Below are 17273 nucleotides of genomic sequence, written 5' to 3' on the forward strand. Positions count from 1 at the left end.
GAAGAGGGGAGTTTATGATGTCACCTTTATAAAAACAAATGTTGTGCGCACATTGAGGAGCTTAACTGGGTCCCGGAGCGACGTGATTGCTCCGTCCGAGGCTTGGGTGGAGCCTCTGGGCCCCTGCCCGCTCCGCTATCACCCGTGACGGCCTTCCCGGGGTCGGTGTTGCCGCTGTTACGCGGCTTATTTTTGGGCATGGGATCACTGACTTACAGGCTTGGAAATAGTTTCTTTGGAGTTATTACAAATAATAAACCAGAACTCTTTGAGCTACCTGAAAGTGTCCCATAATTCCATCTGCTTTGGGCAGTATTTTTTCCTCATAAAATACTTAGACTAAAAACTGCGAGAACGCTTGCTATTACAAGTAGTAAGTTTCAAGTAGAATAAAATTTATTTCAGATTGGTTGTTTGGCCATTATTGGTATCGGTTCATATTTTCCAAAGGAATGCACAATTTGAAAACATGGCCAGGTTCTGTTGTTGTTAATCATTAGCAATAGTAATATTAGAAAGTGTAGCTGCCATTTGTAAGTGCTGGGGACTTACCCTGAGGACCACTGGGGGCTTTTACACGATGCCTTCTTCGTATTTAGTGGAGTAGGGACTATGTTCAGCCGCCACTTAGTGCAAAGGAGAGGGGCTCCGAAAGGTGGAGTGCGTTGGCTAACGTGCAGCGCCAGGAAGGGGGCGAGCAAGCCTGTTCTTGCAGGCTGCTCCCGCCCTTTCATTCTCCCTGCATCCTGCCTGCTGCAAGCGATCGGCAGGGCGCGTTTCGTTCTCAGACTAAAGCGGAGCGACAGCTTCGTGCGTGTGCCCATCGCAAATGCCGGCCCTGCTCAGCCTGTCCTTGCCTCGCCTGCCTTACAGAGCAGCCGATTCCCCCCCGCCCCGCCGCAGGAGAGCAGTAAGGCAGGCAAGCAGCGATGGCTGCTGGGGCGGCGTTTCCGAGCTCTAGTTTTCAGGGCTCAGTCTTCTCCAGCTAGGTCTTACTTTTGGAGAAAGTGAGTACGGGATACAGTGACTAATTTGATGTTGACTAACAAGGAATTTTATTTGATGTACAGCATAAATTGTGTCCATGGACATACAGTATTTCTGCATGTGAATCTTAGGCCAAAACCCATGCATTTAGTTTCAGATAAGAGGACCCTTCTAGGAGTGTTACTGACTGTGGATTGCTTTGGATTTGCTGTGCAGCGACATGGACAAACAGAAGTCCACCCTAGTGGACGCGCTGTGCCGCAAAGGCTGTGCCCTGGCGGACCACCTGCTCCACACGCAGGCTCACGACGGAGCGCTGGCGGGGGACGCGGAAGGGAAGGAAGAGGAAGGAGAGGGCACTTTGGATTCTCTGTCGGAAACCTTTTGGGAAACTACAAAATGGACTGATCTTTTTGACACCAAGGTAGCCCTTCTGCTTCTTGTTTTAGCACAGCTCTTGGGGTACCGCACAGACTCAGGTGCCTCACTGGCTGCCAGAAGAGACCAGGAGTCAGTGGAAGGAAGGCGGCTAAGGCCATTCCGAAGAAGGTCCATTAGCCCTGGCTCCCGCCGGTGGTCCTGCCTTGCCATTGTTCTGTGTCTGCCAAGCACGGTGATTCTGCAGACATTTCGGGAATGTCTGGAGTAGCCTTTCAGTTACGTCAGTTATTACGTAGGAAGCTGAAGTTGTAAGTCCTCCCCACACCGATTTATGTGCTAATTCGGGAGTGAGTAATAATACTGGTTAGTTTCAGTACTGCTTATTTTCTTCAAAAACTTTAACTTCTAAATAATTATCTCAATTTGTAGCTAATTGATTTTAAACCTCACTTTGGAAAAATAACTTTGAACTTTTTGGATTTTGCCTGTAAAAATATTTTATATCCCTTTTAGTTCTCTAGTACAGTACTTAAAATAAAGGTGATATAACTACAAGTTTTTATCAGTCTTTCTTGCATGTGGAGGTACAGGGAAAGTAAATGAAATTAACAGCCCCAGGGCAGAACATCATCTTCTTTGAGCTATGGAGCACTTGTTCTCAGGGTTAGCTATGGTAATTCGCAGTAAAGAACCCCAGAAGTAGGAAAATCTTCTGTGTGTGACAGATTTGCCCACCACAGCTTGGTAGCATTGATAGAAAGCACTTGGGCATATTCAGGAAGCCGAAGGAGCCGTGGTCCCCAGAGTTGGACCCGCTCATTTCCCCTCTGTGACCATGGGCAGGTTGCTAAGTGTAGACACCTGGGTTTTTATCTGTCCGTGAGGATAGGGAAGGTGTATTCCCTGTGGTGCCGTGCATGCTTGCTAAGCAGCTGGACGGTGCCCAGCAGTGTTCTTGCCAAGCTCTTGGAGGTCCCTGTGTGCCAGCCACTGTGTGCTCCTGGAGCATAAAGAACCCGGTCCCTGTCTTTGAGGAATGGACCAGAGACTGTTGAGCACTCTAAGACTGTTACTGATGATTCTTACTTGGCAATAGTGCAGCTAGAGTCAGGCTGTGCATTACAGCACTGGCAACCGTTGTTGAATACTTCGCTTCCAGAATTCAAATCAGAGTGGCAGGGTTTCTAAAGGTGCAGACTTGGACCAAACGTGTATCAAAGGGACATGTTCTATGATCTGATACTCTCTGAACTTTTATCCTCATACAGTTTATGACACTTTACATTTTTATATTTCTGTCCTATTTTGCTGTTTTTGTCATTTTTTACATTCAGTTTCTTTTGCATGAGGAAGTCCTTTAAGGTGGATTTCAACCACTAGTGTAACAATAATTTTCTTCCCCCAAATAAATTATCTCTTCTAATTACCTACCCTTTTGAAGACATTAATTATTGTTTTAAAAAGTTTTTTTAAACTGTGATGGCAGCATACTTGCTTTAAAAGCTAGACTTCTGTTAAAGCCTTAAATGTTTTGTTACCAAACCTCTATGCCTTAAAATGCAAAATGACTTTTATCTTGTTTTGTACCATAGGTTTTAACTTTTGCATACAAGCATGCATTAGTAAATAAAATGTATGGGAGAGGCCTTAAATTTGCAACTAAGCTTGTGGAAGAAAAACCAACAAAAGAAAACTGGAAAAATTGTATTCAAGTAAGTGATGTTTAAATTGTTACCATTAAATGTCTCCTTAGTATCGCATAAGGACAAGGAAGGGACTACCGTTGTGATATGACAAGGCCATCATGCCAAATTCGTACTTTCATTGCTGTAATTTGAACTATAAACACCTGAGACACCAGCAGTTAGCCATTTAAATTTTTAAAAAGACATTTTTCACTCCTGTTCTCAAAAATCTAGATTAGCCTCTAGTGTTTTTTAGCAAAGACAAAATGCGTTACTTATTTTGTATAATTAGAAGCCAGAGTTTTCCTTTATGAAGGAAACACTCCTTTTAAGTACATGTTACCTCAGTTCAAAACTGGTTAAACTGTTTATATTTAATTTTATTCATTTGTGATGATAGGCCATTTTTGTTAATTGTTTTACCGTATGTCACATTATATGCAGAGAAATTCTGTAGTTACACTTTGTACATGAGCTAATTTCAAGTATAAAAACTGGCTTCTACAGAAATTACTTCAGTCCCACTCTGCTGTGTAGTCGTAATTGGTTTGTGCCCACGTGATTTGGGCTGGCTGTCTAGACTAAGGCAACATGGATGTAAAACTGACCAGTTGGCCTCTCTGAAAATACGTGGTAGAATGGGAGCTGTCGGTGTCTTTTCTCATACAACTTTCTCTGTTTACCTTCGCCGCTCTGCCCAAATTCTAAGGCGGTTTGTTTACACTATCATTTCTCAGTTCACGAACTTCAATTCTTTCCCACTTCTGGTCACAAACCATATTGGATGGGCACCAAATCAAATTTCCCTACAAGGTCAGTCTTGAACCTAATCAGTGAATTTGATTGAGTTCTTATCCAATTCAGTTTACGACCAGAATTGAGGAGAATTTCAGTTTGTGAACCGAGGTTCCACTCCACTGCATTAGGTCTCAGAGGTCTGACAAAGCTGGGCTGAGAACTCTTTCTGGCGCCAATTGTAGGGACGCCTAGTGTGGTTCTCAGCGTGGTGGCTGTGGCCTGAGCGTGAATGTGGAGCCTGTGACCCTACAGGACATGCACGCAGGGCTGGGGTGGGTTTGTAACTTGTCTCCCTCCGCTCTGCCCCTACAGCAGCCAGAAAAGTGGGAATGGCTGTCAGGTTTCGGGTGAATCCAAACCTCCTCCCTGTTGCTCAGGAGGGCCCTGGCCCTCTCCCTCACTGTCTCACACCGCGCTTGGTCTTTGCCCTGCCTCTGCCAGCCAGCACTCCCCTGGGCGGAGACAGACAGCCCTCACTTGCGGTCACTTGCTCTTGCTTCTGGGGGGAAAGCTCTTCCCCAGATTGTCACAGAGGCGATGTCTACATCACTGCTGCCTCCCTCCGAGATCCCTTCTTGGCTGCCTGACTTCCCGGTTACACCCCGGATTATATTGCTTTATTTTTATCCTTTGTCTGATAAATACCTTCATTGTGTATTTGTTCATCCACTCAGCAATTTATTTCTTGTTCGTCTTGAGCAGAATATAATTTTCCTGAAAGTGAGATGTGAGTTTCTTTGGTGCTGTTTTCCCAGTTCCTAAGTAAAATAATGTTTGACTTACTTGTAATCACTCAGAAAAAAGAAAAGAATTTAAGTTGGTAGGAAGGGAGGGAAGAAGTGAGTTACGTTAAAAGGAAGAAAGGGTGAGGTAAGGTTAGTAGGAAAGAGAAAAAGGAAAGTCAGTAGAGATGGTAGTCAGAAAGGGTTATCTGGGTGCTAGAAAAGTTGGTTGACCACTTCTGCGTCATAAGGTAGGTTGCTGGTAGGAAGGAAAGTTGAAGGCTGGGGCTGGAACCAGAGGAGGTTCTGTGTGCTGCTACTTTGTTATCGCTAAGTATTTGATAGGGCGTTCACCCCAAGTATTAAGTTTGGGAATCTGTCATCTCCCTTACTAATCCATTGATTGTGTTTTCTTGTAGCTGATGAAATTACTTGGATGGACCCATTGCGCGTCTTTTACTGAAAACTGGCTCCCCATCATGTATCCTCCTGACTATTGTGTATTCTAAAATAAAAACCAAGATGTTACATTTTAAAAGAGAAAGTTTTCTAGCAAATGGATATAAGAACAAATTTGTGGCATTTTTAGTCTAATGCATGTTTTCATCCACTGTCAAATGCTGATCATTAAAACGATGTGTATTTATCAGAGAATTCACTGGTGTGTGGCTTAATACATGTGAATCTAAACCTCTGACATGATGGTGTTTTCTTAAAGCCTCCCCAAGCTGGCGAGGAAGGGACGTGCCCTCCTGCCAGCACCTGGCAGGCATTCTGAGTTGGGTTGCAGCTTCCTGCATGCATGATAGGTTTTGAACAGTAACTTTTAACTGCACACCTGTAAAATTCTATTTTTTATTTTATAAATGAACAGGGTTTTGACATGCTTGACCTTGATTTTTCTGAATTGTATAAAGGCCTTAAAGCTACATTAAAAGTAGCTAAAATTATTTATTGGACTAAAAATTAACCTCATGTCCACATTTTTTGTTTTTGCAAACGTTTACATTCAGTTAAGGAGAAAAATCAAACCGGCACAAATGTGTGCCGGTTGCTGGAACATAAATGTTTCGATAACTATTCATCTTGGGGCTACAATAGGCAAGTCGTTTTTACATCTTTCTGAAGTGCACAGCGTCAGAATGAGTCAGTAATACATGTATAAGTGCCAGACAGCTGCATCTTCATCAGGAATTGTAAAGATACACACATGGTGTGTTTATTACAGTTGAAATAATGTAAAACACATGAACAAATGTGCAAGCCAAGATCACAGTATACCATATGCACTCTGATACCTTAATTTTTTTATGTAAATAATAAAAGTCAATATTGAAGCCTCTTAAAGTTGGTCTTAATTTTTCATGAATCAAATTTGGGGTTACAATGGAAATAATAAGTCCTTAGAAAAATATTAAGCGGATAATTTATTTTATAATGTTTTTTATAGGCTTGCAATTATTTAAACATATTTCTAGTTCTTGCTGTGTGATTAGCTTTTGTGTATGCTTAACTTTTTATCTTTCTGGCTACTGTTCCTGCTTCTCTTATTCTGCCTCCGTGAAATAAACAGACAGAAATAGATAATATTAAAAAGTCTGTTGGTCACTTACCTGGTAGCAAATTGTGTCTGTGTAGTCTTTTCATCTTGTTCCCTTAGGGCTGCCTGGTATACAAAACAGTCTACCAGTTAACTTTTTCTAGTCATTCATGACTATTTATTTTATCTGCAGAAAACATTAAAGCCTCTATGAGAAAATACGAATATGCATAAAAACTTTTTGCACACACTTTCTGGAGCAGCTAGTGTGTAAAGTCCATGAACAGACACACATGTTCTCTTGTCGTGTTCTTACAGGCACTTTGCCTGCACACATGCAGGTCCCCAGACATACATGGGCTCGCCCACAAAGGTAACTGAGAAGCCAAAAGAGTAGTGACTTTCTGAGATCCTGCTGTGGATTGATGGATTGTGAATGTCAGAACCTCTTTTACAACCAAGTTTTGCATTCCTAGTAAGCACCTACTGCCTAGGTCAGGGATCAGAAACTGGCCCCTGGGCCTGTTTGTGTGTGTGAAGTTACTGGAACAGCCATGCGCGATTGTATATGGATCCTGTGATGGGGCAGTCTTGCAGAGCAGTGCTTTGAGTGGCCAGTCTTGCCCCACACCCGCTAAAAAGGTAAGGATAGGTAACTTTTTCCAGAAATATTAGCACTACAGAGTGTGCTCAGTACTAATTCAGTGACTCCTTTCCAGTGATAAGCAGATCCAGTTGTTGCTATGGGAGTTTCACTGTTGTGGATTTCTCACTCCTTCCTAATAGCATCACCTCTTCCCTAGAATTAATGGCTCTTTGCCCTGGGAGGGCCCAACTGGCCCTCTTCTTACCACAAGTCTCCAGACTCCTCCTTGCTTCTGGAAAGTCCTGGCCCAGGCACTGCCAAGCTCAGTCACTTGAGCACCATGTTTTCCCACGGGGAAAGTTGCAGTGTTGGGTTTAATATGTCTCCTCACTTGGTACATAGCAAAATACACGAAGAATGAAACCCAGGCTCTACAGCAGAAGTGACAACTTCTTCACTTGTAAAATTTATTTTGGAAGTCAGAAAAGCTACTTTTCTGATTGTTATTCAGTCGACATTTAATTAACCAGACCAACTTATTTTTGAAAGTTACCACAGTGTTGTTATTTGTTGTAGGGATACAAGTTGTTCCCATGCGCTATCTTCTCCATTTTCCAAAAGAAGCCTGTGGCCAAGGCAGTTGCTTACAGCCCTACAGGTGCACTAATATTTTGAAGACATGTTGCTTTATTTAGTCCCATTTTAGTGTCCCCTTGAAAAGCTTGACTGATGACTCTGGATATTCGGCCAAGAGAGTTGTATCAAAAACCTGCTTGAATTTATCTAAAAATTCGTAATCGGTGCTAAACCTGAATTTGTTTGCCCACAGCACCACTGTGCCAGGCTTGGAAAGATACTCCATGGTGGCGAGCAGCTTGTCCAAGAAGTAGTGGTGGTAGACCACATCGGAGGCCAGGACGTAGCTGTAATAAAATGTTGACCTAGGGAAATTTTCCTCCAGATCTTCCCCCCACGCCAGCTCTTTCACCTCAGGCAGATGGGCTGTGCATTTCAGTGTGTTTTTTAGGAGATTGTATTGAAGGTTTCCTAGTACATCGGGCAGATCCGTTGCTGTGACTTGAGCTCCTAAGAGAGAAAAATGGTAATAATGACCTGGAAACACTTGGGCAGGCACAGCATCCATGTACTCAGGGAGAAACCCAACAACTGGGTTTCTCACCGTGGCACTGATAGGAAATGGGCTGAATGAAGTGACGCAGTGCAGGCTGGGTAATTGTCGGTGCACCTGTCCTTTGCGCTGCAGGATGGTTATCACCCTCCTCCGACTTACCCCTCTTGGATGTCAGCTCCGCAGCTTAACCCTATGACCAACTGTGAAGATTAGCAGGGATTCAGAGCTGTACCTTGGACTCTCAGCTTTGTGACGTGGAGACCGCTCCAAGGCTCAAGTTACCCCTGTTGATAACTAGTGATTCTGCCGCCCCCCTCCCCAACATGTTGGGGAGATTCAGTGAGTGAAATTATGGCCAACCACCTACACCACAACCTGTCCTATAGTAAGCTATCATGTTGATGTTACAGAAAAGGGCTTCTGAAACAAGATCAGGAAGAAGAAAAGCAAACCAACCTAAAATACTGGCCACAATGGAAACAAGGCCTGCTCCAGCACCCATTTCAAGTACTTTAGCGTCTTGGAGATTCAGTTCTTCTCTATGTTCCTCCAAATACTGGCACAAAACTGTAGCCTAAAAAAAATTAATTTTCTCCTTGAAATTGGAAACCACTAGCATCCCCCGCTGAGGCCAGATTTAAATACTAAAAAAATGTCATCAAATGTTCACTTTATTTAAGGATTTGTAAGAATGCATCATTAACATATTTAGACCTCTGGAATAGGACAGTTAGGGTAAATTGCATCTTGGGAACTAGAAAACACATTTGTTAAATTGCTTATATCAAATTTGTCCAATCTCCGAAAATACCAGATCAGCTCAGCTGTTACAAATTAAGGAAATGGCTAAAAATCTGGCCTCCTCTCTTGGGGTCCTGAAGAAATGGCTGGAGATTTTCTTTTGAGAGTGCCCTACCCTCCAGGAGGGGTTGGCCCCAGTCCCATTGGCTGGGCAGTTTTCCTTGGGAGCAGCTACAACTTTGCAAGCAGCCCACCCCTCAGCTCTGTTAGCAAACTAAAGTGCCTTCTTCAACAGCTGTAGCTGGGGTTCTCGGAGAAGTGCCCATGCGCTTGGCAAGCCGAGGCCCCAGGAGAGACCAGTTTGCAGGGCGAGGAAGGCTGAGGCCTCGGTGAACACAGAGCGTTCGGTGTACAAACCCTCTCCATTCCTGTTCTCTGACCACTGCTGCAGTGGTCTGTTTGCCAGTGGATTGCCACAGGAAGCTGGGACATGCTTCATTTTCAGATTTGTAGTCAGGGTGGAAGAAAGCCTCGGAAGGAAACCCCACAAGTGCCAAAGACGTGAGATGGAGCCAGCACTCCCCAGCACTGCCTGGAGAGCTCCGCGGGACCTGCATGGTGACTGCTCAGCTCAGGGGGCCCAGGCCAACAGCTGGCCACTCCTGGGGAGTTTGGGGCATGCGGAGTCACCCCTCACTCCCACCTGCCCAGGTCAGAATCTGCACTTTCAGGAGACCTGAGTGTGACTCAGAGCTGCGGGGGATGGGGCCCGGGACCCCAGGGAAGCGCCCGAAGCGTGGAGCCTGGCCCAGCCCACATCCTCCCAGTAGCAGTTACAGCCAAGGCGGGCACTTAACTGTCACAGCGACATGGAGAAGGAGACATTGCCACCACCCCGGGTTTTAAGTTCGGAGACAAAGGCAGATGGCAAGCCCGTGAGCACCTGTGACTACAGGGCCTGACAGCAGCAGGTTTCCCTGTGGCACCGCCACATCCGCGGGGCTGATGCAGGGGTGACAGGAGCTCCAGTGAGGTTCCTTCCTAAACTTCCATGGGAAGAATGGTGGTGGCTCTGGCCAAAGCGCCTACTGGAAAGCCTCCACTTCAAATTGCTGGCTATTTTCCCTGACAGTTGTATGTGTTTTGCATCCTACCCTTCAAAATGATCAGGTTTATTTATCATAAAAGTACTTCAAGAAACATAGCTTAAAACTAATGCTTGAGTGGCGTGCTGCACCCAGATAATTTGTCCTCTACGTGGGAAGGACAGAGGCGAAAGCTCCCAGCCAGCGCCCCCAGACCACACATCTCCAGAAAGCCAAGCGGCAGGGGAAGGTTTCTCACCCCCGGCCACACCACCGCTCCAAAGCTCTCTATGGACTCCTGGATGACGATCCTCTTGCCTGCAAACCAGTAGTGCTCCTGAGTGTAGCTGGTGTAATCTGTAGGAACAAATTTCAGGAGGCTGTGCAGAGATGACTCCGTCTTGGTCGAATCTGAGGGGCGAGAAAAGGAGATGGGGTCTCAGGAGCTGCTGATCCAGGGCAAATACACACTTGGCACAGCCTGGGAAGTGAGAGGAGGCTGAGCCATCCTTGCCTGAACAGGAGGATGCTGCCATCACCATCGATGACTGAATGGGCACAGACCTGAGCTCCATGGGGTGCTGGAGACACGAGACTGAGATGCAGTGGTTTTTATAATAGGCAAAATGACCAAGGTTGCCTTTAGTCTTTCCTTTCTTCAGGCGAGGACACAAGAGGCAAGGACTCATCCCCACCTTATGCTTTGATGCTAGGAGAAAGCTAAAGACCCGCAAAATGGTACCAGTGGCATGCCATCGGATAAGGAGGAGCTAGGCAAACATGAACCCGGCTGTTTTTAGGTCTTGAAGTAACACCCCCACATGCCATCTGGTGTATGTTCTTTAATTCCTTTCCATAATTGCCCCTCAAAAGGCACAAGTCCTGGGAGCCTGTTAGCTGAGCCCTGGCTATTAAGTTACTGTGGCTTTAAATACTCCTTTAACCCCATGACCCATGATAGCAGTGCTCAAATATCAAATAAAACAAGGAAAAGAGCAGCTGATGGGGCTGACACCCTGGAATTGCAGTTCATTACACGCTTCCCAGAATGTCTAAGGATAAAAAGAGCAGTGGTAAAATGTCAGGAAGGAGGATGCTGAGCACGGGCATACTCAGGGTGCCAGCAGGGGGAAGAAATTGGCAGGAGCCAGGGAGGGTGAAAGCCAGTTCTAACTGAGTGAAACTTGCTTTTGTTGCCTGGGATATGACCAGAGGATTTCTAACCAGGAGCAGAATTCTGGCTTTGGAAAATAGCTGGAAGGAGCAGTCAGCTAATTTGTGAAGTGCTCCAATCAGAAATAACCAGCTTGCCACTCAGCAAGGAGGAAGAGGACGAGGGTACCAGGGAAAGGGAAGTGGACCTTGGCAGAAAGTCCAGCAGCAGCTGGTCCCTACGAAGCAGGTTCTACAGCCATTTCAAACAGCACTGATTTCGGTGTCCACCACAGCGGCTCTCCACAGCTGCCTGTAAACCAACTGTAACAAGTTCACAGGAAGACAAGCACAGAAATCTGGAGCACGCATTTAGAAACATTTACAATATGACAATGTCTGTTGCATATAAGGAGAAGGGGAAGTAAAAAGAATGAAGATGTGTTACATGCATGTACCAATTCCCCATGGTGAATGTGATCACTATGTAATGAGAACGTGTCCTTATAACAATTTTTGGAACTGGAGCTTGTGTGCTATATGTATCTATTTTCATTTTGTTTTTTCTAGAAATTCACTTGCATTGTATTTGACAGAAGCATCTGTATGCAGGGGGTGATTTGTACATTGGCGGAATGGATGCCCCTAATGCTTCCGAGTGTTGGCCTTGGCCCTGGCTCTGGCTTACTGTGTTCTCCCGCTCAGAAAGCTCTGCCCTGACCACAAAGGTGAGCTTCACTGAACTTGCAAGACCCTGCTAGTAGCCATTTGGGTCCTGGGACATTTTCCTTACTGTCATGTGCAAGAGGGTTGGAGGGAGGCTACAGGGTGATGAAGGAGACCCAGCACCGCTTAGCTCTCACGGAGAGCCACTGACACCCAACAGAAGGAACCCAACACGTGTGAATGACAAAGAGGCTCCAGCATCACCGCTGGGCTGAGGGCTGGCTCTGAGTGCTAACAGAGGAACAGACAGTGCATGCGGGTGGATGTCTCTTAGTACACTTTTGTAGCACATAATGATTACATTCATTGCAGGGAGTTGATACATGTACATAACACATCTTAATTCTTTTTTCTCCTCTCCTTTCCCACCCTCTCCTCCCACCTCTTAGACCCCTTCCTTTTTGTGTGTGCATATTTGTGGTGCATGATGACTTCGTTCTTCACGGGAACTTGGTACATGTGCACAACACATCACAGTTCCTGTCTCTCCTTTTTAAAAATCCCATTTCCCCGCTTCTTTTGATTTCCTTCCTGTATACAAAAGGTCTGTCTTGACAGTTCCTACGATCTGCCTTTTCTTTTGCTGTTTATATTTTGAGGTTCTCATACAAGAGAAACCATGTGCAATAAGTTTATATGTCTGATTTATTTCACTTAGCAGACCTTCTGAGAGAAAGGAGGAAGCAGTGGTTTTTAGGGCTTGTCAGTGCCCTGGTGTAAATTCTCCCCCTGTGGCCAATTTCAAGACACTGATGCAGTGTGACCTGGGAGGACAGCACCTTGTCTTATTCCTCCCACATAGACACAAGACACATAAATAACCCTGGGGAATAAGTGAGTGTGAAACTTAGTAGTTAGTGAGAGTAAATATTTTCCTGTATTTTGGCCTGATAGTTCTAGAACAGATTTTAGAGTAGTTATTGCTTTGGATTTTTAATAGACCTTTCTCTTTAATCGACTTACGTGTTAACTTCATTGTAATATGTGGCCATATTTCACACAGCTCCAAAATTCCTGAAATTCAAGAGCTAGTTCAAGCCCTCTCCAGGACACGCCACGGGCAGGTGCCTGGGAGCAGCCAGATCCCCAGGGACTTCAGCCAGGCCTTCGGGCTGCCCCTGTCCTGTCCTCCCCGACCCCCTGGGACTCACCTGCCTCTCTGTACTGTAGGAAAAGTCAGTGACTTCATCCTGAATAGCTCATCACTCCACAGATAATGAACTGACAAATATTAAGCTTCATGGTTACAATCTCCCGATTACATTAGTAAGAAATTTTGACGTAAATATTTCTCATAAGAGCCTTTGAAGTGCTACAAAGGTAGAGAATTAGATGCTTATTTGTTGCACTTTAAATATTTTCATTTATTTTGTCTACACTAGCCTGATCATTTTAGAAAGAACAGATTTTAGAAATAAGGTAGAGTTGTATTTTTATGTAAACAAGTCAGTAAAAATAAATAACGTCCTCATTTAGTAGGGTTGGGAGATATTTTAATCACTTTAATAGTTGCAAGTATTTTAAGTGGTTCTTACTACATCATTTGTATTGCCTATTATTTAGTCACTATTGAATCCACGCCCAGAAATGTAACCCTAAAGTGTTGCATTGTCCTAGTTGGAAATACACTCCAATTTATGACTGCCACAATTCATCTTGGCAAGAAGCAGAAACAAATCTGAATGTCCCTTTTGAAACAGTTGTCATTACAGAAATACAGCACTCTCTGCTTTTGACTCAGGACGAAACAATGGTAAAGGATAAGTAAATCATGCAGAACCAGGTGGCTTTGAATGCTATTGTTCATGTTTGCAAAAAGTCATTTCTCTGCTACACTTCCTTGTAAAATGGACAGTGAAAAGGAAGTGGAAATTCTGACTGCTGAAGTTTACTTGAAATGTCATCGCTAGGAAAGCAACTGAGGAAAGCTGTTCTGGTGATGAAGAAGGTGGTTTACCTCCTGGGGGTCCCCCGGTGCCGTCCTCCGGGACAGTGGCCTCCTCCTCGGCCTCTACCCAGCCGCCTGGGGACCTCGGGGCCTGCCCCAGGCGCCGGGGCTGCTGTGCAGAGCTGAGACACAGGTCCATGACCCCGCCTGCGGAGAGGAAAGAGCCGGACAGGACCCGAGACGCTTGCTCAAGTCAAGGCCCAGTCTTGGGAGGGCTCCAAAAGGTGTAGGTTATTGCCTTAGCATCTGCTGAGCTCCAAAGAACGGCTACTTTTCAGCTCAGTTCCCTGGCTGAGCAAGGCAGCCGCCCAAGGAGCTGCCATCTGGTTTCGCAGAGCCGGGAACAGGGAGGGCATTGAACCGAGCGAGCCTGAGAGCCTCAAGAAATGCAAGCAGCGGGCGTCGCCTGGAACAAGGGCTGCTGCAGGCTCTACTGTGAGCCTGGTACCGGCACCGTTATCCTTTGCTATTCCCCTCCACCGTCAAGGACTGCACAGCACTGAGTGCAGAGGCCCATAACTTTCAGAGCTGCATTTCAGTAAGGAAATCTGCCCGGCATTACAGACTGCTGCGGGTGTTGGAGATTATGGGTTAATGACATCGCAGATGAGCAGCTGGGGCTTGCAGCAAACAGAAGCCTGCTCTCCTTTCATCCCAGCCTGGGTTGGAGGAGAGCAGAATGCCTGGGCTGAGAGCCAGCAGCCGGATCTGGCTCCCCACCCTTCACACTTGGCAACCCCCAGTGCCCTCAGCCCGTTTCTCATCAGCAAAAAGGGACAGCAGTATCTGCCTCGACCATAAAACGGCAGAGAGAACTAGAGGAGCACAGGTGATTATAGAAGCGCAGGAAAACTCCACCTGATTCACACCACAGACCTGGCTGGGGGACCATGAGTCAGCACCAGAGCCCCAGTGCCTGACACCACACCGGTTAGCAGTGCAAGCCCTGGACTCGAGCCCTGAGTGTGTCCTGTAAGCATCACGACAACCAGAAAGGGGCTATTACCATCGCCCTGTCTCACACAAGAGGCACTCAGACAGAGACCAAAAACCAGAGCACGAGTGGACGCATCTGGCCAGTAACAGAGCCAGCAGGCAAAGCAGAACAACGGCTGCAGACCCACACTCATGCCCACCAGTGGGGCAGCCCGAGCTGCTGTGGGTCAGCCTCAGTTTTCCTGGCTTGGTTTGCCCTGAAGTGACTCACAGTGCTTAATGTGTCACAGTTCCATGCTGTCACGGGGATTTCTCGGATCTTTTAACAAAATGTGCATGGTTTTCCTTATCTGTGGTGATGGTCCTGGGTTTATATCCACACAGAAAGTGGCCCCACCATATTGTTTCATCCAGCTGAGACAGTAATGAGACACCCCAGGCAAACCACTACCACAGGCTCAGCTCTGCCAAACTCCAACCCCAGTCAGCCACTGGACGGATTTGCCCCAGACACACAATGCACTGCTATCCCCAGGGAGCTTGCAACTTCGCCCCACACCTGCACGCAACAGGATTTCATAGAAACGAGACTGTGGAGGATGTAGTGCAGCATTTTTGTGAGCTCTAGCATTAAATCATCAAATGTTTACCCCAAATCTCCAAATCACCAGACCAGCCAAGAGTGCTTGCTCTACCTGTCAGTCTCCTTCACACAGGATTTGTTTTCTCTTGTAGATACGTTCTTGCTCCCTTTCAGCTGTTCCGTGACCCCTGGAAGTCGGTGATTCCACCAAAAATAGCGGGCTGGTTATTGGACAGTACATAGAGGCTCCAGTGTAGACATCTCAGCCCAGTGGTGAAAGCCTGTGTTAGTCTTAGCCCAGCCATGTGCGACCTTCGCTGAAAATGCAGGTAAGTGGTGGGGGGGACTGTGTGCGGTGATCTGTGCAAAGTCTCCCCCACATCCACCATCACCTGCTGATCTCATCCCCAGAGCCATGGGGAGACCTACAGCCGGACGCTGTGTGCAGCAAACCATCCCCACTGTGAGACGCTATGCATCGAATTCAAGACATTACTTCATTTTCATGCACAGAAAGGTGAACTATTTTCAGTCCAACGCCAGGACGTTATTTTTCCTCGTGACTCCCTCCCCATTACTGTGGTTAACACGAGAGAGTCATCCCTTCCCAAAGACAGCTATGCACTGGAAAGCAGGCCTAGAGGAGAACCGCCGTCGTGCACTCGGTGACTGTTGTTAGTTGGATACAGCATGTTATCTCTATCATACATTAGTATTTATTATAAAGAACTGGACAGCTTTTAAATGACTCCTTGTTAATGCCCTCAAAAGCATTTTGAACTGTTAGTTTAAATGGATCTTTACCTTATGGAGCAGAAGAGATTTAAGGTTTCTGTGAACTCTTTAATCCCCAGTGTTTTATATAGGTCTACACCTGAGAGGATTAGCTTTTTATGAACAAAAGCCAGCCAGTGAAAGTTCAAGTTATTTAGGGTAGCATTACCCACCAGCACTCACAGATATGTTACTTTGCTAGGACTCTCTCTCTCTCTCTCTCACACACACACACACACACACGCACACACACACACACAGTCTTTGCAACATGAGTCCACTGCCTTCAGAACATCCCAAAATCTTTCTCCAGCTGGGCAGACTCCCCCTGTGGTATCCAGCTGCCAGGGTAGTTTCAAATGTAGGCTTTTACCTCACTTTAAAAAGCAGTGGGGCTGGGAAGGTGGGGTTTTCCAGACACCTGCAAGCTCTGCTCCTCGGTCAGACTCCTGTAGCTCCAAGGTGAGGCTCGCCTGTGCTGTGGATTCTACGTGGGCCCTTGAGCCCAGCTGCCAGAAATGATGTGAGCCTCCACTGGGAGGAAGGAAAACATTTGCAAGGAAGGAGAAGTCACCATTAAAGGCTTAAAAATCCCATCGGAGTATTTAGCAGGGGAACAGGAGTAGGATATCAGAAAGACACTTCCAAGAGAAAAGTAAGCCATTGTCATTTATTTGCTTAAAATAAGGGACAGTGGAAAGGGAAAGAGGAAACTCAGGCTTATTTTTGAAGCTTAGAAAACCTTAGAATAGAATATAGGTCATGTAAAATAAAGCCTCAGGCAAATGGGAATTAATGAATTCTTCTCACTTTAGTTAACCAGTGAGCTGAATGAATAGTGGTTTATCCTGAGTAGATAGAAAAGCCAAGTCTTTTTTTTTTTTAACTTAACCTTAGTACACACTTCTCTCCCATCACTATTTTTTGTTTTCTGTGTCCACTTCCTTAAACTCAGGAGCTTTACGTGGACATGCTGCGGTGCGTAACTCCTGAGTCTTCCTTGCTCCCTAGTGAAGGGGACTCTTGGCCTTTCCCCACCTGGGGATCTAATGCCCTCTCCTGCCAGTAGGCCCCTTTCTGTGACTGCGTCCTGCGTTTCTGATGCCCATTTCCACCACTGTCCTTAGACAAAAATGGTAAAAACGTGATCATCCTTACAGTTGGGACTTTGAGAAACTTCAATTCATATGAATATCCACACACACTCATAAGCTATAAAATGAAGAAAAGAAAAAGAAAAATATTAACTCATTCATCCCACCACCACCAAACAGCCTAACATTCTTTGTATCAACTTTCCCATTTTTAACTTTTTGTATATGTATAAATTTACTAAAAAGCTATTTTACTGAAATAAAAGAGACTGCACAGAAATATGTACCACTTTGACCTGGTCTCCTATTATTTTAAGAGTTTATTTTTAATATTTTCTACAAAAGCCATCTTTTAGGCAGCTGTGTTAAGAAGTAAATCACAACTCTATTTCCTGGAGCTGGG

At 45.6% G+C, this 17273-nt stretch overlaps 2 protein-coding genes across 7 annotated transcripts in view; one reads left to right on the forward strand and one right to left on the reverse strand.

Annotated features, from left to right (window-relative positions):
- Nucleotides 1–6172, forward strand: part of Tpp2 (tripeptidyl peptidase 2) — a 66534-nt gene extending 60362 nt beyond the window's left edge. For 2 of the 4 annotated variants that reach the window (XM_004858577.3, XM_004858579.3), the window contains 3 exons: nt 1204–1411; nt 2961–3080; nt 4993–6172. In XM_004858577.3, the coding sequence (XP_004858634.2) occupies nt 1204–1411; nt 2961–3080; nt 4993–5082 (418 nt within the window). In that variant the 3' untranslated portion in view covers nt 5083–6172. Of the gene's footprint in view, nt 1–1138; nt 1412–2960; nt 3081–4992 lie in introns of those variants that run through there. The other 2 variants (XR_002387419.2, XM_013077326.3) reach the window with 2 other exon arrangements.
- A 101-nt stretch (nt 6173–6273) lies between these two features.
- On the reverse strand, nt 6274–15844 carry Mettl21c (methyltransferase 21C, AARS1 lysine). 3 transcript variants are annotated; one of them, XM_004858575.3, is made up of 6 exons: nt 15807–15844; nt 15115–15190; nt 13493–13630; nt 9917–10068; nt 8288–8405; nt 7144–7785 (listed from the first exon to the last, which is right to left on the reverse strand). In XM_004858575.3, the coding sequence occupies exons 3-6, from the start codon at nt 13620–13622 to the stop codon at nt 7391–7393; spliced, it is 795 nt and encodes a 264-aa protein (XP_004858632.1). In that variant the 5' UTR covers nt 13623–13630; nt 15115–15190; nt 15807–15844; the 3' UTR covers nt 7144–7390. The 3 variants fall into 3 exon arrangements, with proteins under 3 accessions (XP_021095057.1, XP_087049215.1, XP_004858632.1); XM_087193089.1 differs by lacking the exons at nt 15115–15190; nt 15807–15844 and having other exon boundaries at nt 7133–7785; nt 13493–13798; XM_021239398.2 differs by lacking the exons at nt 8288–8405; nt 13493–13630; nt 15115–15190; nt 15807–15844 and adding an exon at nt 10222–10453 and having other exon boundaries at nt 6274–7785.
- Nucleotides 15845–17273: the final 1429 nt, after the last annotated feature.

This window comes from Heterocephalus glaber, unplaced genomic scaffold (genome assembly GCF_053883595.1).
Source record: "Heterocephalus glaber isolate CG9 unplaced genomic scaffold, H.glaber_assembly_v1.0 deba00001579, whole genome shotgun sequence".
In the NCBI taxonomy this organism is placed as follows: domain Eukaryota; kingdom Metazoa; phylum Chordata; class Mammalia; order Rodentia; family Bathyergidae; genus Heterocephalus; species Heterocephalus glaber.